The following is a 21537-nucleotide window of genomic DNA, read 5'->3' as shown; positions in this document are numbered from 1 at the left end:
CGTTCCCATAGGATGTGAGCAGGGTAAACAAAGGCAGGTGCAGGAATAAACTGATGGAGAGCCTTGGATAAACTCCCAGAAGCTCAGCTGTGACCCACCGTGGTCCCTTCCAGCCTCCCCCGGTCTGGGATTAATATTTATCAGGTTTATCCCTCCTTTCCTTGGAGTGCTGCCTCATTTCTCCATCACTTCGCTTGGTCACGGGCACAAACCACCCCGGAGGAGCCCCGGGGATCCTGGACCTGCTTTTCCACCTCTCCCCACAGGCCCTGCTCCCTCCCTTTATCACAGCAGTGTCAGCAGTGCTGCAATTTGGGATTTCAACAGCCGGGAACGCCGGTCCTGCTCCACCTTCTCCACCCACAGCCGGTCCGAACTCCCCAAATCCCCGTGGGCAGCACCTTGGAGTCTCCCTTCCACGGGAAGGACAAAACCTGGCAGAAATGTGGGTGCAATTTGTGTCTTCTGGGGGTGCAAGTGACAGGTTGAGGGCCCTGGAGAACCTTCCACAGCCTGTCTGTCTCTCTGTCTGTCCCTGCGTCTGTCCGGCTCCTCCCCTGGGCAGCTCCCACGGCGGGATCCGGGCTGGCAATGGGCAGAGCTTGTTATCCAGCAGTTCATTACCGGCACCTCCTTCCCAGCGGCTCATCCCATACGCCTCCAGCCGCTCCAGGAATGAGTCAGGAGGGAACATTCCAGCGGCTCGGCACCCGCACAGCCACAGGATGGGGCTCTGAGACCGTGGAATGGTTCGGGTGGGACGGGACCTGGAAGATGATCTCATCCCACCGCTGCCATGGGCAAGGACACCTTCCACAGTCCCAGGCTGCTCCAAGCCCTGCCCTTGGACACTCCCAGGGATGGGGAGGCCGCAGCTTCTCTGAGAGACCTCCCGTAATATCGTCAGGGGCAAATTTAGTGTCAAGTGACAGAATTGCTGTTGGTTTTCAGCTCTGGACATCCCCGGGTGAGGCCGGGGCAGCCCAGGCTGAGCTCCCCGGGGCACGCTGGTTTTGCTGCTGGTCCTGTGGCACTTCCAGCACAGCTCTGACCTCAAATCCCCTCCGTCTCCCTGGGCTGGGATAACTTCGCCACCCAGCATTTTGGGTTTAACCCTCTCGGTGCATCTGTCTGCCTCTCCAGACGGTTCTCGATGGAGGTTTGTGGATGGCAGAGATTCTCTGAATGCCCTCTCTAATTCTTCATCCTCCGCGTTTTTAATTAGGAATAATAAAGAGCGTGGCCGCCCGGTTCATTGGAGGAGCAGGCTGCTGAGGGGCTCAGACGCATCGAAATGCAAATCCCGGGGAGTTTTGTTGCGGTGCTTTTGTCCAGACGTGGTGAAGCTCGGCAGGGCTGGGTGGATGGGGAGGGTGATGTGGAGAAAAGGATGAACTGAGGGCATGAGGCGTTCTGCAGCTGAACACGCACACCTGGGACCTCCTAAACCTCCCCTCGTAATGGGGGAGAGGAAGGGGAGGGTGAAAAACCATGGGGAGAGGCAGGAAAGGTCCTTTGTTCGTGTTGGTGTTGCCAGGACCCTCCGCTGGTGTGGGCTCAGCACAGGTGGTGTCACACCTCCATCCTGGGGCTCTGCTGGTGTGGGTTTGGCACAGGTGGGGTCACACCTTCATCCTGTCCCTCTGCTGGTGTGGGTTTGGCACAGGAGGGGTCACACCTCCATCCTGTCCCTCTGCCGGTGTGGGTTTGGCACAGGAGGGGTCACACCTTCATCCTGTCCCTCTGCTGGTGTGGGTTTGGCACAGGTGGGGTCACACCTCCATCCTGTCCCTCTGCTGGTGTGGGTTTGGCACAGGAGGCGTCACACCTCCATCCTGTCCCTCTGCTGGTGTGGGTTTGGCACAGGAGGGGTCACACCTCCATCCTGGGGCTCCCTGGTGCTCCCTGAATCCTTTGGCCACACGATGGAGCACAAGGAATTCCCGGGCTGTGGTTTCCGAATGCACACGGAACGATTTAGGGAGATTTGTTTGGGATTCTGTGGTGGACAGGGTCGTTCTCATCCATTTTTTTCCAGTTTGATGTCCTGCTCTGCCCTGGCAATTCCAGCACCCGGCACTTACTGATTCCCTGTTTTTGTCATCCCAGAGCTGCCCCGGGTTTTTCCTGAGTTGATTTAAGACCCACTCTGGGGATCGGGGTGGTTTTTATCAGCCCTGGTGAGCGTGGAGTTTGTCTTCCCATGATTGATGTAGAACGGGGATTTTCAGCTCTGAGTCGAGTGAAAAGGGATGGAGGAAAAAAAAACCAAATTAGAAAGGAAGTCGTTTGATGCAGTAGAGGTTTTATTGTGGGTGTTGGGGATGTGCCAGAGAGAATAAAATAATGCAAACTATGGAGCAAACTCTCTGACTTCCAGCTGCTATGCCACAGGTGGATATTTAATATATTCATTATATTTAAGGAGTTTTTATTATTCTATTTAAGGACTAAATGCTTTGAGAGTGAATTGCTTGACACAAGAGACCCCTTTGACTTGAAAGCCAAGTTCTGTTTTTCATCATTTCCCATTTTTCTGGTCTTATTTCTATTAGTTTCGTATACAATTAAAATCCCTGAATCCCTGAGGTTGGAAAAGCCCTCCCAGACCATCAACTCCAACCTGTGCCTTATCCCCACCTGGCACTGAGTCCTTGGACACCTCCAGGGATGTGACTCCACCACCTGCCTGGTCAAGAACCCCCAGATTTCTTTACAAATTTCCCTCTGGAACGAAGTTGGAAGCAGAAAATAAATGTTTATTTTTTAGCGGCATTGGCGTGGGGGGAGCCCTTTGGTGGCACTGAGGCCATCTGGATGCGGTGTCATCCATGTGAGTGGCCGGACTCACATCTCCTTCACACAGCCATGGAAATCTCCTCGTGCCACGGGGAGATAAGAGAAGGAGATAAGAAGCTATGAGACCCCGAAATCTAATACAGAGAATACACAGAGAGGATTAAATAAGGGCTGGCTCCTAAAGGTGCCAGAAGGTTCCCAAAGGTGCCCAGGAGTGATTTCAGCAGGAGAAGCATCATGTTTGTGGGAGCTGCCCCTCAGTGCTGGATGTTCTCGGGCTCTCCACACCCTGGTTGTCCCCTGGGCACCCCGGTGAGGTTTTACTGCCCACAGTTGTACTGGTAACTGTTGGACCACTGGTAGGTGTAAGGGCAGGAGCTGTCCTGGCACACAGGGGCCGGGGCACACACCTGGGGACACCTCCTGACCACGGCCTGCCCGCAGCGGGGCACGCACAGCTCCCTGCCCTGCACCAGGGGCTGCGGGAAGGGCACGGAGCAGGAGTCCAGACACCTGGAGCTGCTGCAGGACGAGGAGGACGAGTGGTGGCCTTCCACCACGTGGGTCTCCACGCAGCCCGGCCGGCAGGGCCCGGGGCACCGCGGGCTTGCCAGGGTTTTCCTCACGGTGCAGACCTTGGCCCCCGTGGGGGCACAGGGAGAGCAGGACCCGCAGGTCACCACACCGGGGCTGTGGCACTGCTGGGTGAAGGTGGGCACGGAGCACTTCATCCCGCTGGGAATGTAGCACTGCTGCTTGTACTGGTACCCGTAGTAGGACATGGCTCCGGAGGATCCTGGAAAACACGGGAGGGAGGTGAAGGAATTCCCTGCTGGGCTCTGGCACAGGAATTTGAGCTCCGGCTCTCAGCCCTCAGCTCTTCATCCAACTCCTGCCACGGCAGGGACACCTCCCACTGCCCCAGGCTGATCCAAGCACCATCCAACCTGGCCTTGGATGCTTCCAGGGATGGGGAATTCATGGAATAACCTGGGCTGGAGCCTCCCTGCCCTCACAGGGAACAATTCCTGCCCAATGTCCAACCGAAATTCCCCCTCTGTCACTCTGACCCCATTCCCTGCGTCCTGTCCCTGCAGTTCCCAAGGAGAAGTCCCTCTCCAGCTTCCCTGGAGCTCCTGCAGATCCTGGGAGGGGATCTGAGGTCTCCACAGACTGAGCGTTCCCAACATTCCCAGCCTGGCAAAGACTGATCCAAACCTGGATAATTATCACCTGAACTAGTAAAATAAGTGGCCTGCAGTAAAGGAGAAGTGTAGAACTCAATTTTAACAAAGCAAATAAAAGATATGGACCAAAGAAGAAGATGGAGAAACATCACATCCCAACTTGGCGAGGCTCTGTAAATCTCAGGCTCTACTTTAAACACCTTTATCTGTCTCTGCCTTTAAGAAAAGCAGTAACAAACCCAAGAAAGAACCTTTAGAAGAACAACCCTCTTAATTCCCAGTGTCAGGCTATTCCTGCAAGATCCAGATTCCAATTCCAAGTCCCAACAAAATGGTATTTTCTTAGGAATAGAAACAGGGAAACAACTTACCGAGCTCACGGTGGAGAGTAAGGACTGGATGGAAAGCTTGGAAATGGGGGTTTTTATATGGAGTTTTTATAGTCCTTGAGACTTCATGGAAAACCTGAGCCACTGAGTATCAAATCCTAATAAACCACAGGAGGGAATTTATTCACGTGCAACTTTTTCACTGGCTGTAATTATTTTACTCACTTGGGCTCGTTAATGCGTTGCTATCCCCAAATCCCATGAAAAACACCTCACACCCTGCGGGTTCTTTCCATTTTAAAGCTTTATGGGGAGAAGGAAAAGCCGCCTTTTATCCCACTGACCTCGTTAGGTACCTAAAGAAATCCATCTCTGTCCTCCTAAAGCTCCTTTTGTTGGAGTGACGATTGGGAAGCAGCAGTGGAGGAGCGGCAATTGATGGTTCTCACTCCGTTTTTCCTGCAGAAAGGCATCTGGGACTCTGAGGAATGAAGCTTTGGAAAGCAGGATTGGGAGAGATGTACCCAAGGCCGGCACTGAGCTGCTCCTCATGTGGCTGATCCTGTACCCCTCCAACTTCCTACGAGTCATTCCCTGACTTTGCTCCAAGCCCCATCCAGCCTGGCCTTGGACACTTGCAAGGATGCAGAATCCATGGAATAACGTGTGCCAGGGCCTTCCCCACCCTCACAGCGAGGAATTCCTTCCCAATATCCCATCTGAGCCTCCTCTCTGTCAATCGGAACCCGCTCCTCATCATCCTGTCACCACCTGCCCTTGCAAAACGTTTCACCCCAGCAATAACAGAACAGGGAATTCTTTCCTCATGACCCCATTGTCCCACCCTGCGATGATCCCAACAGCTCTGGGATCAGCCCAACAGCTCTGCTTTGCACCCAGAGCTCGGCTCTGTCCCTGTGCCTTGTGCTGGGCCCTCCGGAGGGATCCTGCTGCCGCAGCGTGATGTCATTAGGGTAATTAGCAGCCTTTGATGTGCTGAGACGCGGCCCTGAAATTGACTCTGTGCTGGTGTTGTTCATTGTTCGTAATGGGGCTGAGCCAGGACAGCTTGGCTCGTGTCAGACATTAATGAGCATTTGTGAGGGGTTTACGAGGTCCTGTTATGAAGGTGTTGTTTAACGTCCTGTCAGTGCTGCTCCTGCTTTATGAGTGGATAAACACCAGGGTGAGCCAGCTCAGCACCCCAGGAGTGTCTTCATTAATCAGCAGTGTCCTTATTTATCACTAAAATGTCTTCATTTATCACTAAAATATCTTCATTTATCACTAAAATGTCTATATTTATCAGTAGAACAAAGCTGAGTTTTGGGGTGAGAACAGGCCCTGATAAAGGTCTTTTTCCTTCTTTCCAGCTCTGAGCATCCCTTTAAAAAAGCCCCTGTGGATGTGGTGGTTTAGCTCTGATTTTGTGCATCTATTAAATATATTACATATTGATGTATTGGAAAGGGGAGTAGAGTTATCAGGGAATCGGGGAATGGTTTGGGTGGGAAGGACCTTAAAGAACATCTCATTCCATGGGCATGTGGGAGGCGGAATTCCCTCTCCAAACTCCTGACAGGAGGTTGGAGCTCTGCTCCCACTGACCAAGAGGGAACGGCCTCGAGCTGTGCCGGGCAGGCTCAGGGTGGATATTTGGGAAAATCCCTCCTGGAAAGGGCGGCCAGGCCTTGGGAGGGGCTGCCCAGGGAGGGTTGGAATGGCCATCCCTGGAGGTGTCCAGTCAATTCCGGGACGTTGGTCTGGGTGACCACAGGGGGATCGGGCCCAGCTTGGACTCGATGACCTTGGAGCTCTTTTCCAGCATCAGGGATCCTGGGATTCTGGTTTTGGTGTTTCATTGGTGTCAGTGATGGGTTGGATCCCTGGTCCCCGCTTTTTTGAGCACTTCACCCCCACTGGTGTCCTCAGGGATTTCCCTCCTCCTGGGCTCAACTCTTGCGTGATCCTTTCAGTTTTATCTTTCCGAAGCCGGTGATTTTTGTGCTTTTCATCTTTACCTTCAGAGGAGCTGGAATTTGCTCCTTCAGCCTGTTTGAGCTGGTAAATTGAGCTGACACTGCTCTGTTGTGCTCCTCGCTCAGGTGCTGAGTTTTGGCCATGTTTCACCTGTTGATTCATTACTTTTATTTCCTGGTTGTGTCTGAGCTGTTAAAACTCCTGTTAACAACGATACAATGACAACGTCAGGGCACTAATGAGCTTTTATGATGTGTTTGGAAACACTTCCAGAAAGCCTTGACATGGCTCTTGTCAGGGTTACTGTTCACAGAAATCCACCCTGCAGTGACAGCAACCCCGAGCAGAGGGAACAAATCCCAGCACTGCTGATTCCTCCCACGCTGGAATAAAGATCTTCATTTTTAATTATTAATAAATCCCTAAAATAAGATTTAACATTTAATTTTATCTTCAGCTGTCTAAACCCAGTACCTGGGTATTAATTCCAATGTTTTTGACTTTGGGGATAAGTTGCTGGCCAATCTAAGCTGAGGTGAAGGCGGATGTTGCAATTCCCATGGTTATCTTCCATTATCAGTTGTGGCTGTCTCACCCCTGGAAGTGTCCAAGGCCAGGATGGACGGGGCTTGGAACAACCTGGGATAGAGGAAAGTGGAATGGGATGGTCTTGGAAATCCCTTCCAACCCAAGGGAGAAGGCTTTGAGGTGAAGTTTAATAAAAGAGAGCAGAAGTAGGAAAAGACTTTTGTTTTTAAACCAAATGGAACCACAATGGAGCAGCTGCTGAGGGTGGGAGTGCCCATCCAGCTCACACCGGTGCCATCCTTGGCATCCCTGACTCCACTCCTGGCTGTCCCAGAGCCTCCTCCTCAGGTTTAGCAGGATGATAACCCCAACCAGCAGCTGGGATTCATCAGCAATTGGGATTCCAGAGGCGTCTCCCACTCGTTGTTCCCAACGTGCCGTGTGAGTTGTTGTTCCAAGGGCTTTGGGTGCCCTTTGATTGGAGAAGTGACTCCCTGGAAAAAATGCCTGCCAAGGTCTTGCCTTGGTCACACCCCATTTATGGCCTTTTTGCCATTCCCTAAATCCAGCCACGATTGATGGTTTTGAAAATATGGGGTATTTAATGTGATGTAAAATGTGGTCTTGCCTTTCTTTCTGTTTTATTGTTAAAACGTGTAAAGGAATCGTGTGCTCGGTTGAAATCAGGTTGAAAGAGGTGTCCCGACTTATTTGGGTCAATAACTATAAAATTCAGGATTTTTGCAGTGTGCCAGAGCTTTGATCAGACTTTGTATTAGTCAGAAGAACCCAGAACACAGATTATCCCTCTTCCATCAAATATTTCATCCAAGAACCCAGAACTCCCCTTCATCCCTCACTTTTTCAGCTCTTCCTGGGCTGAGTCAAGGATATTTTTATCCAGAGAAGTGCCTGGTTCCCCCCTGCCCAGGAATGAGTCCATCTACGGAGAAGATCAAGCCTAAACCCCATAAACCTTTTGCCTTTGAGGTGCAGAGACAAAGAATCCCCTCTCTATAAAGCTGAAATTGCAGAGTGGGGAAGGCAGTAAAGGACAGGTCATGCAGGACAGAAGGGCAAACCAGTAATTAGCAAGAGTGAGTTATCTAAAACAACTGACATCCATTAACGAAGTTGGATCTTGAAAGAATCGTGGTTACTAATTGATTAGGAAGTTCTGCACGTGGGTGATTCACGTGCTGGGCACTCTGGGGACGGGTATAAAAGCGCTCAACCTCACACCTTGCCACGATCATTTCTCTTCTCACTTCTCTTGTGCTGTAGGTAAGTGAATTCCTGAATTCCTGAATTCCTGAACTCCTTAATTCCTTCTCTAACCGAGCCTTTGAGTGTGGTTTTGGGGTCAGTCTGACATTCTCCTGGTGGAAACCACCAGATGTGGCACTTGGTGCTCTGGTCTGGTTGAGAAGGTGGGGATTGGTCACAGGTTGGACTCGGTGATCTTCGAGGGCTTTTTCAACCTCAGTGACTCTGGGATTGTGTAAATGAATCCATTTGTGGCTGTTCAGCCACTGGGAGATGCAGATCTGGGTGAGATCGAATTAATATTCCATGAAACCTCTTTCCCCTTGTGTTCAATACACGAGTTAGGGACATATTTTAGGTGCTGAGCTCTGCGAATTCTCCCTGTCCCTTGAGCCTCTTCCCAGCCTTTTCTGCTCATGTTTGAATATGAAACTGATACGAATTTCTGTTTTATTTTCCTGCCCTTCCCTCGCCCCGCAGATCCCCATCCCTGAGCCATGGTTCACTCCCTGAGCCCCTGCACCGACGGCAGCCCCTCCCCCTGCAACGTGGCTGTGCCCCAGCCCGTGGCCGACTCCTGCAACGAGCCCTGTGTCCGGCAGTGCCCCGACTCCACGGTGGTGATTTACCCTCCCCCCGTGGTCGTCACCTTCCCCGGGCCCATCCTCAGCACCTTCCCTCAGCAGAGCACCGTGGGATCCGCGGGAGTCCCCGAAGTTGGAGCCGGTGTCGGAGCCGGTGTCGGAGGTGGTTTTGGTGCTGCCCGAACCCCTGGAGCTTCCCAAGTTTACGGCGGGGCCAGGTGGGGCCGGGGGTACCCAGTTGGGAGCTGCAGACCCTGCTGCTAAAGCCAAGGAGTGGCGGCTGGAAGATGGTGAGCAGCAGGACGCGGATCCACGGCTGAGCTCCGGGGCACAGCGTTTAGGGAAAGTTGAGCATTTGGGGCAGCATTGAAAGCATCGGTGGATGTTTGAACGCCTCAAAAATCCATTTCCATCCTTCTCCTACCTTTCCTGATTCTCTTTCTCTAAAGCTTTCCTCTCTTTCCAAGCACTCTGTTCTCAAAGCTATGGACTGTTCCTGATTCCTTGGGGGCTTGTAGGGATCTTTGTGGCTTCCCACTGACAGTAGGTTTAGATTAGAGTTTAGGTGGAAATTAGGAGGAAATTCTTTCCTGTGAGGCCCTGGCACAGGTTGCCCAGAGAAGCTGTGGCTGCCCATCCCTGGAAGTGTCCAAGGCCAGGCTGGACAGGACTTAGAGCAACCTGGGATAGCAGAAGGTTCCCTGCTCATGGCAGGGGTGGAACTGGATCATCTTTAAAATCCCTTCCCACCCAAACCATTCTGTGCTTCTGTGACTGTGGCAATGTCAAGGATCTGGTACGAGATCCACTTTAGATCCGTTTTCTAGCACTTTCCATGGTTACTGATGGATAAAAAGGGTTCTGGAGTGCCCCAGCCCCTGCTCTGCTGCTGTGCTGTGTGATCAGGGCTGGTTATCACCACAGGAGAAGCAACCCCACACATTACCTGAGTCACCCTGGACCAAACCACGGCTTGTGGGCAGTTTGTAACCCGTGCTGTGTCTCACCTCCTCTTCCTCATTAAACCAGACATTGCAGCAGGTTTGTTGGCGTGTCGGTATCTCTGTGCATTCCCTGTCCTTGTCCCGCTGCACCAACCTGATCCCATCATCAGGATAATGAAATTCCTGAGGACTCTGGCCAAGGTCTGTGGGTGCATCTCCTTTGCACAGCCACAGCTGTCCCTTCCTTTCCCACATTTCCAGTCTCTGTGGAGATTTTTGCTCAATACTGGCTTTTCTGGCACCTGCTCCTGGTGTCCTCGGGCTCAGCCTCCCCATCTTGGCAGTGACACAGGATTGGAGAAGCCCTCCAGGATCATTGAGCCCGAGCTGTGCCCCATCCCCCTGTGGTCACCCAGACCAACGTCCAGGAATTGACTGGACACCTCCAGGGATGGCCACTCGAACCCTCCCTGGGCAGCCCCTCCCAAGGCCTGGCTGCCCTTTCCAGGAGGGATTTTCCCAAATATCCCCCCTGAGCCTTCCCTGGCACAGCTCGAGGCCGTTCCCTCTTTTGCTGGCCCCGTTCCCTGGGATCAGATCCCAAATCCCCCCTGGAAGAGCCCAAAATTCCCTCTGGATCCCCCTTTTCTCCAGGCTGAGCCCCCCCAACTGCCTCAGGACTCTCCATTCCCTTCTCCTGCTGCTCCAGCCCCTGAATATCTCTCAGCATAACCTGGACATGATGGTGATGCTCCCTCATGGAAGTGGGCATTTCTTCAGGAATATATTGGCAATAAACCTTTCTCAAGCTCTCCTGGCCGTGTTTGAAATGTTATGTAGCGTGTGAGCAACAGCACCAGTGGCACTGAGGATTGCAAGGTGACCTGGGGATGTGGGATTATTCAGGGTAGTCACTCTTTGGGGAATTATTATCCTTTCATGGAAGGAAATCAGAGTTTCCCAGGCACCGTAATAATGTGTAATAATGTTGGTGAGCCCTGGAGCAGGTGGTGAAACCAGATTCTCCCCAACCACATAAACCCTACGAAAGAGAAATCTCCCAAACTTCAAAAGCCAGGGATCTTTGTTGTTGGGAGGATGGAGTGTTTGGGAAGGAGCTGCAGTTTATTGGGGCTTCCCAAGATGCTCTTTTATGGCCTAAATTGAGATCTGCATTTACCACAAATCAGAAATATCAGTGAAATGGTGAAATTCTGCCGGTGGGTTTTGATAGAACTGTTTTGGACACATTTTTATTCATTTGGATATAAGAGCTGCTCATGTGAAATGTCCTTTTGAGGACTAAAGATATCGAGTATCTCACTAAGAAGATTTAATGCCTTTTTAAGATAGAAGCATTTGCTAATAACTCTTAGGTTCATTATTGAGCCTAATTATTGGGGTGAGCGATAATTGTGAGTTAACAATATCCATCTAAATAAGGCGAATTTTGAAATTCTTGTTTCTCCTGTCGTTTCCAACAAGGCCATTTTTTTCCTGTTTCATGTCCCACTTCCCCTTCTTCTAAAAGGCCACACTCTTTAACAAATAATTGGAAAAATTAGTCCAGTTTGGGCAATAACCAGGGGCCCAACTTCTCATTTGGGACAGCTTTAGTCTTTAGGGAGGATCCTCAGCCTTGCAGGGAATCATCGTGCTGGCAGCTCCTGTGGCATCACCCCTGTGGTTGGTTCCCAAGGGAACATTTAAATGGATAATTCCCCAGTAAATACATCCTGCTGGAGGCTGGCAGTCTGGAGTTGGAATGGAATCCCAGGAGTTGGTTTTCTGTTAGTTAAATTACCCGGCTGTTGGCTGTTATGATAATATCACACTCAGGCCGCAAATTCCTCTCATCATCCAACTTTTCCTGAGCCTCAGGGCATGAATGAATTCCAGGTTTAGGATCTGAAAGGGGTCTACAAGGAAGCTGGAGAGGAGCTGATGGTCAGGAACTGGAGTGGCGGGACACAGGAGCTGCCAGCACAAAGATTCCCTGCAAGGCTAGACTCCAGATGTTAGGGACTGTCACCACATCTCCACCTCAAAGACTCCTGCCCTGACTCACTTCTCCCACTAGAAGGAAAAACCTTGACTAACCCCTGACCTTGGGTTTATCCAAATATTTCACCAGAAACAGGCATTGCTTGATTGATTTTTCCCCCACAGACACTCCTGGAGCAAAGCTGGGCTTTCTGCTTGGGCAATAAATCACAAGAACGAGAGATTGAGGGGGAGTCTCGTGCTCGTCCAAGGCAGGAGATTGGTGGCATTCGAGGTGAAAGACACCTAAAAGACCAAAGGCAGCCAAGCCACAACCATCTTCTGGAGGGTTCAGCTCCTCTGCAAACGCAGCAGCCAGTTCTTCAGGGAGTTCCTGTCAGCCCCTGCTGTGTCGCCTCAGGAGACTGAGGAGCCCTGATTTAGATTTAGAACACTACAGATGATTTAGCTTTAGAATATAAGAGATGATTTAGATTTAGATTTAGATTTAGATTTAGATTTAGAACACTAAAGATGATTCAGATTTAGAATATGAGAGAATTTAGATTCAGATTTACATTTAGATTTGGAACATTAAAGACGATTCAGATTTAGAACACTAAAGATGATCACGTGGCACAGAACGAGGTGGTTCAACAAGCAGAGCCCAGACAGAACTGCCTGGATCCCCTGTGAGCCCAGTTCCACGTCAAAGACATCAGCCAGAGTCACAAATGTCACTGCAGAAGTGGCTGTGAGGGGGCACCTCTGGGCTGATTTCCCAGACGTAGCCATGGCCACCCCTCCTCTTGCCATGGTGGCCTCCTGCAGAAGCATTTCCTAATGTTTCCCAGCTCTCAAAGAAAAGTAGAGGAAAGGCTCAAGAAAATAATTAAGGGAGGAGGTTGGAGAAGCCATTCCATGGGCAGAAAACCAGGACCAGTCAGCAGAAATGCCCAACATCCATTTCTGTCCATCATGTCATTGATTTCCCTGAAACTCTTTCACCAGGAACCAGCTCCAGGTAGCAGAGATGAGCTCCACAGCTCAATTTCCATCTCTGGGAAGGGGCAGCCCCAGGCAAGAGTTAGATCTGGTCTGATTTTCCAGTGGCCCAGTTTGAGAAGGACAGCCCCATATTGGGATGCCCCAGGAAGAGGCGTCAGGGAGGAACAGCCACCCAAGCAGAGCAGCCCTTAGAAAATGGCAAAGCTTTTAAGAAAGGTTTCGCAACCCTTCTGCTGTCAGCAGCAAAATGGGTTGGGTTCCCCCGGGAAAACATTAGGAAATGCTGGAGTCTCCCAACACCACAAACTCAGCTTGTCTCCCTTGGATGCCTCTGGCACCCAAAGGCTTTTCCTGTCTGCACGGAGAGTGTGGAAGGGCTTGGACAGCCATGCACAGCAGGGGAGATGGAATAAAACCCAGGAAGGTGAAGATTTGTGTAAAATTTGCAGCCCTCCCCAGGGTCCTTTGGCCCAAATTTAACCTCCGTCCCTGCCCAAGTTTGCCAGGATGGCGTCATTTGTGAGGTCCTTCCCTTATGACTTCCCCCTCTGATCATTCCTGAGGCAGCAGCGCTTCCCCTGGGGGACAGGAGCTGCAGATGGTGATTTCCTGCCAGTCCCAGCCCTGTCACCTGCCTTCACCTCCCTTCATCTCTTCTATTCTAAAGCTAAATCATCTGTAGTGTTCTAAATCTAAATCAGGGCTCCTCAGTCTCCTGAGGCGACACAGCAGGGGCTGACAGGAACTCCCTGAAGAACTGGCTGCTGCGTTTGCAGAGGAGCTGAACCCTCCAGAAGATGGTCGTGGCTTGGCTGCCTTTGGTCTTTTAGGTGTCTTTCACCTCGAATGCCACCAATCTCCTGCCTTGGACGAGCACGAGACTCCCCCTCAATCTCTCATTCTTGTGATTTATTGCCCAAGCAGAAAGCCCAGCTTTGCTCCAGGAGTGTCTGTGGGGGAAAAATCAATCAAGCAATGCCTGTTTCTGGTGAAATATTTGGATAAACCCAAGGTCAGGGGTTAGTCAAGGTTTTTCCTTCTAGTGGGAGAAGTGAGTCAGGGCAGGAGTCTTTGAGGTGGAGATTTGGTGACAGTCCCTAACATCTGGAGTCTAGACTGCCCTCTTATTGCAGGGCTCCTTAGGGTGACTGGGGGTCCTATTAAAGTGCTGGATGAGCCAAGACAAAAGCAGAGCCGACATTTGATGCTACTAAACAGAGTAATTTTAATGAAAATGAGAAGCAGGGAGGAACAAAAAGAAGAAATTGGCAGAGATACAAAAGGGGCTTTGGCAAGTTCCCTATGGTGAGCGATGTTTTTCCCGGTGGAAATGGTGGAGTGTACCAGACCAAAAGCGTTCCTTCGCCGTGTTCGGTGTCAGGTGAGGGGCAGCAGGGACACAGAACAGGAACTGCTCTGCTAAAAGTCGCCTTTGGTCAGAGTGGAGCAAAGTGGACTTTGTTGCAGAAATTCCCACTACTGTGACAACACAGAGTGGCTGCGAATGAACTTAAAAAGCTCTTTCCTCACACCCAAAAGTCTCTCTCTACTCCACCAAAGTGCTCTAAAGGTGCCTCAGCCCTTTCAGAGTGACAGCTGGAGAGACAGGAGACCCCACAGAGGGTTACATTTGGAGTATCCTACACCCCCTGGCACCCACACATCCCCCAGAGTCAGAGGCGTGAGTGCTCGTCATTTCTCAGCACCGTAACCTAAACCATGAATCCAAGTCCTGCATTTCATGCCGTGGGATCTAATTCTGCTGAGAACAGCTCAGAAGGTTCTGTTCACAAACTGAACGGAGAAGGGGAGACTTAATCCACAGTTTCCAAAGTGACCCAGGAGCCCAGAGAGCCCCTCAAGCTCCCCAGAGAGCCTCCCAACAATGCCCCCACTGAGGTTTGCACAGACGCTCCCACAGAGGCTCCCAGAGGACTTCACGAAGCTCCCGATGTTCCTGAAGCCGGCGGAGGGGATGTCTTGGCACTGGTCCCAGTAGAAACTGGAGGGGCGCCCAGACCAGAAGCCGCAGAAGTCGTCGTTGCTGACTTGGGTGCAGCACCCAAGACTTGCCAGCGGTCCTTGAAGGAAGTCATCCTTTGTTGGTTTGGAGAGCCTGGAACACACACCCAGAAACAAATTTTATGGGCTGCTGAGGGCAGAGCAAAGGCTCCGACTCGGTGCCTCCTGCGCATCGGTTTCAGCCTCTTAATTAACTCATTTATTTTGCTAATCTCCTCAATCTCAAAAAAGAGTTGTTGTTTTCTTCCCCATCAACTTTTGGAAACTGCTGACTAAATGTGGTGCATGAGGGTTTTGCCAGCTGAGAGCTGAGCTTTCCTGCCCCAGAAATCAGAGAAATGTAATAAAAGAGAGAAAAATATAAAAAATATAACCCAGCACTGAAAATGACTTTTGACTACAAAATTGCGGTAGCAAATTTCCAGTTTTCAGCACTTTCAAGCCTAATATTAAACAAGCACAGGAAAGAGGAGCAAAAAGCTTTGAGCGGAGGAATTCCTTGAGGTGGCGGGGAATTTTGCATTTGGGATTGACTCTAAAATGACAAGAAATTTCTTACAGAATGTCTGTACCTGTACACAGACACAGGTTACATATAAATATACTCATATATATATAAAAAAATATATATGAATAATATAAATGATAATATCTATTTTGTAGATATTATATATATATAATACATGTATATATTTATATATAAAAATATATATGAATATAGTGTATATTCATATAAATATTTACAGACACAGCAATACCTATTAAATAAACAAAGAAACAGCATATATCTTTTATTTATTCATATTCATTGTATGTATTTATACAGAAATATTTGAGTAAACATACACACATAAGAGTAGAGTCAGTATTGCCTTACCTGCTCTGCCAAGAGGAGAAGCCGGGAGGAAAAGTCAAGAGGAGAGAATGACTTTTTGGAGCGGGGGTCTGTTTTTACACCTTCCCAAACTTGGGAATTATCCAAACGACGTCATCCAACTCTTCATTCTTCCAGCTGGTGTCACTGGAGCCAACCATTTTCATATTTTCCACATTTGGCGTCACGGCACCAACGTCAACCCCTAACAATTTCTTTAATCTTAAAAGAAGGACACGTTTCTGGGGAAATTGCCCGGAATTCCTTATGGCCAGATGGGGAGATGTTTATTTGGGGAGATATTTATTTGGGGAGATATTTATTTGGGGGGAGGTTTATTTGGGGAGATATTTATTTGGGGAGATATTTATTTGGGGAGATATTTATTTGGGGAGATGGTTATTTGGGGAGATGTTCAGACCATCAGGAGTTTCGCAGTAGCCTCGTGGGTGCTCCATTGGCTTGGTTTTGGCGCCTGTGGTGCCGCTCGTGGAGGACTGAGGGAAGAGGTTTTGCTTTGCTGTGCTGAAGGTTGAGGAGCCTCTACTCAGCATTGCCACGACCTGCCCAAGCTTCCCGGTGATCCTGGTGGGGCTTTCCCGCTGGATTTGTATCCCAGGTTCTCCAATAACAATCCAAAGACGTTTTCCAACCGCCTTATGGGCGTTGCCGAGTATTCCTTCCTCTTTTAAGTGATATTTTGGGATACTTTTTGACTTTCATGGGAAGTTTCAGCATCACCTTAATAGGGGTCAGGAACCAGTGACCTTGAGGAGTGACCATATTATTGAATCTGGAGGCCTCTTTTGGTGTCAAACTATTAATATTTAAATCCTGCAACACTTTGCAAACTGAAATCATTAATGAGTATTTACGAAGTGCTTTGGTATGCAAAATTCGGATGAAGCCTCTGCATCCTGTTTGCTCGTTATTACACTTATTTTATATTCAAATTAATGCCAGAAATTAGGTGAAGGTCACCCAAGGAGTTCTGCCCTAACCTCCAGCGTTCCTCACTATCGTCATGTCTACACATGGTGATACTTTGTGGAAAACGTACCAAGAGGGTTCTTTTGGTGTTCATGTAATGCTCTTTTAGTGCTAATCCTGATCATTTCTTTATTGCCAGATCAAGTTCAGCCTTGAATTCTCCACTTTGCTCTGCTGAACTTGGGTCAAACCCTCCAGTGAGCAGCACTGGAAAAAATGCAGTTGTAGTTTCGTTAAAAACATTCTTCCTGCTCCTGCAGCAGCATGGCTTTGATTCAGGAGTACTTTGGAGGAATGGAATTAAGATTTATTTATAGTTCTGGTCCTTTTTCTGAAGTTGATGAGGTTTAACGTAAAATCCCTATGTTTTCATTTCCTTTAAATAAAACCCCATGGTGCATCTTTCTACTGAACACAAATATTTATAAGCATGTGGGAAATTTTTCCTTTTTTACTGAAAACTCCTCTCTCTCCAATGACTTTGAGAAATTAAAAATGACTTTTATATTACGTGAAAATAAACTTCGGATTTGACAACGGAGGCAATAAAATGGTATCAGGAATGTTGTTGGCCCAGAAAATGTGAAGATGAAAGAAGCCTGTAATATATGGGACGTATGGGAGGCTGGGAACACACTAATAAACCCAAACAATGAGGAAGATTATATTAATTGAAGATATGACGTGTACAGGCAAATTTGTTTCCCAGCTAATAAGGCTCCAAACCTTTTGAATCCACAGGGCGTCTGAGATAAGCCAGGAGGAAAAGCTGGAGTATAAAAAGGGCTCAGAGCTCAAGGCTCCTCATCAGCTCTCCTGCCTCTTCCTCCCGGTGAACTCGGTAAGCTTTTCCTCCTTTCCTCCTCTGGACTGGGAATTTTCCTTCCAGAATTTCTTGTAGGAGTGTGGCTCCTCTGAACTGTCAGGTTTCTCTGTTCCTTTTATTTGGGCTTGCTGGGTTCGAGTTTTAAAGCTGCAAGTGGAGCTTTCCTGGTCCTGTTGGTACCTGGATTCCCTCATAAGGGATTTTTAGGACAGCAGAGGTAGGAAAGGGTTTCCCCACCATGACTCTTGGCGGGTTCTTCCTTAAATCTTCTATTTTAAGTGGGATTTCAGGTCTGTTTGGCAGCACGAATGTTCTCATGTGTGTTCACGCTCCATGGTTTCTTCTGTGGGCTCTCAGCATTTCCAGGTGCAAATTAAAATGGGTGGAAAGCACTGAAATGGGGCTTGCAGCGATGGACCCAAAAACTGAAGGGTGTTATCACAGTAGAATTTTGGAAATACTTTCCTGATGGAGTTGGGAATGCAGAGCTCCATGAAAAGCTGATATCCTAAAAGAAAATTTGGGTTCCTAACCAGCTTCTCTCAGAAAAAACCCTGAGGCAGCATCAAGGTTTTGATCTGTGGCCGCTGATTCCGTAGTCAGGGGCTCCTCCAATCCCAGGAGTTCAGAAATACTTTAATATGATTATATTAAATCTATATGAACATAGAATAGAAAATAATTTAAAGACAGTGGGTAAATGACCAGCTTATACAAACGGGGTGTAATGAGGAGCTGAGGTCATAATTTTGCCTCTGCTCTTGGTGTTACAGGACCAGCGAAGAAGTTCTGGGCTCTGACCTTGTCGCTACTCCTTTGGAGTATTTACTACTCTTCCTTTCCTCCCCGTTGCAGGTTTTACCTCCATCTCCCAAAGATGACTTTCCTCCAAGGCCAGTGTGAGGATGACTGCTACTCCCCCTGCAACTACGGGAGCCTCTATGGCTACCGGGGCTACGACTGCGGGAGCCCCTGCAGCTACCGGGGCTACGGGGGCCTCTACAGCTCCCGTAGCCTCTACGGCTTTGGGGACCGCTATGGCTACGGCGGCTCCTATGGCTACCGCAGCCTCTACGGGTCCGGGGACTGCTACGTCTCCGGCGGGCTCTACGGCGGCTATAGGGGCTTCTACGGCTCTGGGGACTGCTACGGATACCCCGGGTTTTACTCGGGCCGCTACGGGTACCCCTTTAGCTCCCGCTACAGCCAAAGGTTCGGCTACGGGGGGTGCTACACCTGCTAAAGCCGGGGGGAGCGACCCCGAAACGCAGCCGGGGTTTGGCAGGCGTGGATTGCTGGAGAGTCTGGTAGCAGAGCCCCTTGGTGTGCAGAGCCCACCTGGGGACAAGAGCCACCCCCGGGGTGCTCCAAGGGCTCTGCGCTGCTGCTGAAGGGCTGGTGATGATTTGTCTTCATGCCACTCATGCTGCCTCAGCCCCAACTCTCCTCTTGACCCAGATCTTCTCCTCAGTTCTCCAAGCAAACCAATCTCCATGGTTTCGGCAGTGCTGTACAAAACGTTCCCTCTGACTGGATGGTGCGGGCAGGGTGTCGTGTGACTTTGGGAATGTGGTCTTTCCATTCTGTATCCCTTTCAAATTATGTCTGCCTTGCACTCCTATTAAAGACTTCTTCTGCATCAATTCAGCGTTTCTGGGTTTGTTTGTCACCTGTGTTTCTCGAGCAGCTTGAAATCTTTGGTGTGCAACATTCTCAGGAAGCCTCAGCATCCTGTTTGCTCTTTAGTATGCGTGTTTTAAATTCAAATTAATGCCAGAAATTAGGTGGAGGTCACACAAACATCTTGAAATCCTTCACAGCAAAAGGATTTGGTGACAAAATTATGAACTCTGTGAGATTAAGGACTGGAGATGTCAAGGGTAACACTGGAGAGGTTGGACCTCAATCCTGTGACCGCTCTTTCCAGGAGGGATTTTCCCAAACATCCAACCTGAACCTCCCCAGCACAGCTCGAGACCATTCCCTCTCATCCTGTCCCTGTTCCCTGGGATCAGATCCCAAATCCCCCTGTCTGCCCCCAGGAAGAGCCAGAAATTCACCCCTGGAGCTTCTTTTCTGCAGACTGAGCCCCCCCAGCTCCCTCAGGATTCTCCAGACCCTTCTCCTGCTGCTCCATCCCCTCAATGTCCCCGTTGCAATGAGGGGCCAGAGCTGCACATGGATTTGAGGAGAGAAAGTCCCTTCAGAATTCCTCAGCTCCCAGAATATCCACGTAAACCAAGGACAGAGGCAAGAAAACAACTGGATCTCCAGAGTTTTTTAAATGCAGAAAGTATTTAATAGAATAAGAAAAAGAGCTGGCAGAGATACAGAAAGATTATAGTTTTGGGATCCTGGATGCAGCTCCGGGAGATGAGTCACTGCACTCCAGAACACGTTGAAGCCGTGTTGTTCATCCTTCAGGTCCTCGTAAATCCAGATCAAAGGCGAGACAGTTGTACATGTTCCTTACCTAGGGCTGCAGCACCCTGCTGGAAGTGCTTATTGAAAATGCAGATGACTCCAAATCTGATTTCACAGAGGTCCTTCAGCCCCATTGCAGCAACCCTGAGAAGTTCCACATAAATTGCAGATCATCCCTCCCGCTGCCAAAGGGGCTGTGGGAGGCTTTCAATGCGGAATATCAGGAGCGTGGAGAAAGACAGGAAGAAGCAGACAGAGAGAACAGCAAAAGCAGAAATTCCAAGAGGTTTTAGAGCACAGCAAAGCCCCCATTTGTAGCAACTTCATCCTGGGGGCTCAGCACTTGTGCAAACAGCAGCCTTGGGCTCAGCCATTGGTCTTCCGTTGGTGCAGATCCGGTTGTGGGCATTTTTCCATGGGATTAGCAGCAGCAGGGGTAGCAGCAGGAGTAGGAGCAGCACGAGGGGTAGTAGTAGCGCGTGGTGGAGGTCCTGTAGTTGCAGCAGGTGCCGTAGGAGCGGCGGTAGCAGCTCAGGGAGTAGCAGGGGCTGCAGCAGCTGTAGGTGCGGCTGCAGGTCCGGTAGCAGGGGGAGCAGCACAGGGTGTAGCAGGGGGAGTAGCAGCAGTAGGACATCTTGGGATGGAGGGGTGGAGGGGTGGAGGCGAACCTGGAGTGGAGTGGGAGAAAAAGGGTGAGCTCAGTTTGTAGGAGCAGAGTTGTGATGTGAGTGAGGTGGGCTTGGGTGGAAATGTTGAGGGAATCCCTCAGGTTGGGGGTGATTTTCATGTCACAGATTCCCAGAATCCCAGAACCCCAGAATCCCAGGATCACTGAGTTTGGAAAAGACCTCCAAGACTGAGTCCAACCTGCACCCAGTCCCCACCTTGTCACCCAGCCCAGAGCATTGAGTGCCACGTCCAGGAATTCCTTGGACACCTCCAGGGATGGGGACTCCAAACCTCCCTTCCAAATCCTGAGAACCCTTTCCAAGAAAAAAAAATCTTCCCAAAGAAGGAATCTGTGGGTGTTTGCTGTCCAGCCTCTGAGCACGGGCAGCTGAGGTAAATCCTAGCTCAGGGTAGGGGCGTGAAAGAGTCCCGGTGTCTGAGTCGAATCCCTCACAGCGTTTTCTGGAGTTCTTAGAAGTGCTCATGCACAACTCAAGGAGTTCATTAAGTCTCCAGCCTCTCTGTCTGCTTTTAATCTTGGCACATAAACGATTCAGTTTCCTGGGTAATTCCGGCTTTGTTAGAGCCAGTTCTAAGTAAGGACACTCTGCTGGGCAGTGAAGGTTTAAATCCTGCAGCTCAGAGCTGCCCCAGGGACTGCAAAGGGACAAAAACAATTCCTGGGACTTTTCCATATTCCCCGTTGCAACACCCTGCCACAAAAAGTCATTTCCTCCTTGCACAACGATTCTGCCCAGGCCTGAAAATTCCAGGTGTCACCACGGGCAAAAAAGAAACCCAGAACTTCAAACTGGGCTTCCCAACTCTCCGAGGAATGGGAATGTTCCCGCGTCTGTGCCCCCTGGATTAAAAGCAGCTGGAAGAAAACACCTGTGAGTAAAGGATTTCCCCCCAGGTTCAAGGATTCTCTGCGAGAACAGGATCTGGACTTACCGAGATCAGTGGGAAGAGCAAACCAAGAGGAGCTGTGTGAGGAGCGCTGGGGTTGGGAGCATTTTTATATTCCCATGGTGGAAGTCGGAGCAGTTCTCCGTGAGCTTCCCTTCATCACAGGGCAAATTTGGGAAGTACATCAGCAGCCCAATTGCTATAATTGTTTTCCT

General features: G+C 49.8%; 3 protein-coding genes across 3 annotated transcripts; 2 read left to right on the top strand and 1 right to left on the bottom strand.

Annotated features, from left to right (window-relative positions):
* Positions 1 to 3119: 3119 nt before the first annotated feature.
* LOC138098675 (keratin-associated protein 10-1-like) lies at positions 3120 to 4412 on the bottom strand. The gene is made up of 2 exons (XM_068995383.1): positions 4358 to 4412; positions 3120 to 3595 (listed from the first exon to the last, which is right to left on the bottom strand). The coding sequence occupies exon 2, from the start codon at positions 3579 to 3581 to the stop codon at positions 3120 to 3122; it is 462 nt and encodes a 153-aa protein (XP_068851484.1). The 5' UTR covers positions 3582 to 3595; positions 4358 to 4412.
* Positions 4413 to 8586: 4174 nt separating this feature from the next.
* LOC138098727 (claw keratin-like) lies at positions 8587 to 8937 on the top strand. Its single transcript, XM_068995464.1, has one exon. It carries the CDS (start codon positions 8587 to 8589, stop codon positions 8935 to 8937), a length of 351 nt encoding a protein of 116 aa, XP_068851565.1.
* Positions 8938 to 18197: 9260 nt separating this feature from the next.
* Positions 18198 to 18563, top strand: LOC138098474 (keratin-associated protein 6-5-like). Its single transcript, XM_068995042.1, has one exon. The coding sequence runs from the start codon at positions 18198 to 18200 to the stop codon at positions 18561 to 18563; it is 366 nt and encodes a 121-aa protein (XP_068851143.1).
* Positions 18564 to 21537: the final 2974 nt, after the last annotated feature.

The sequence above is a fragment of the Aphelocoma coerulescens genome, chromosome 25 (assembly GCF_041296385.1).
Source record: "Aphelocoma coerulescens isolate FSJ_1873_10779 chromosome 25, UR_Acoe_1.0, whole genome shotgun sequence".
Taxonomy (NCBI): Eukaryota; Metazoa; Chordata; class Aves; order Passeriformes; family Corvidae; genus Aphelocoma; species Aphelocoma coerulescens.
The sequence above is the reverse complement of the archived record's forward strand: the minus strand, read 5'-3'. Positions and strand labels throughout refer to the sequence as shown.

What these genes read in the sequence shown, in the direction of transcription:
- LOC138098675 (XM_068995383.1), bottom strand. Translation starts at nt 3,581, where the DNA reads ATGTCCTACTACGGGTACCAGTACAAGCAGCAGTGCTACATTCCCAGC.
- LOC138098727 (XM_068995464.1), top strand. Translation starts at nt 8,587, where the DNA reads ATGGTTCACTCCCTGAGCCCCTGCACCGACGGCAGCCCCTCCCCCTGC.
- LOC138098474 (XM_068995042.1), top strand. Translation starts at nt 18,198, where the DNA reads ATGACTTTCCTCCAAGGCCAGTGTGAGGATGACTGCTACTCCCCCTGC.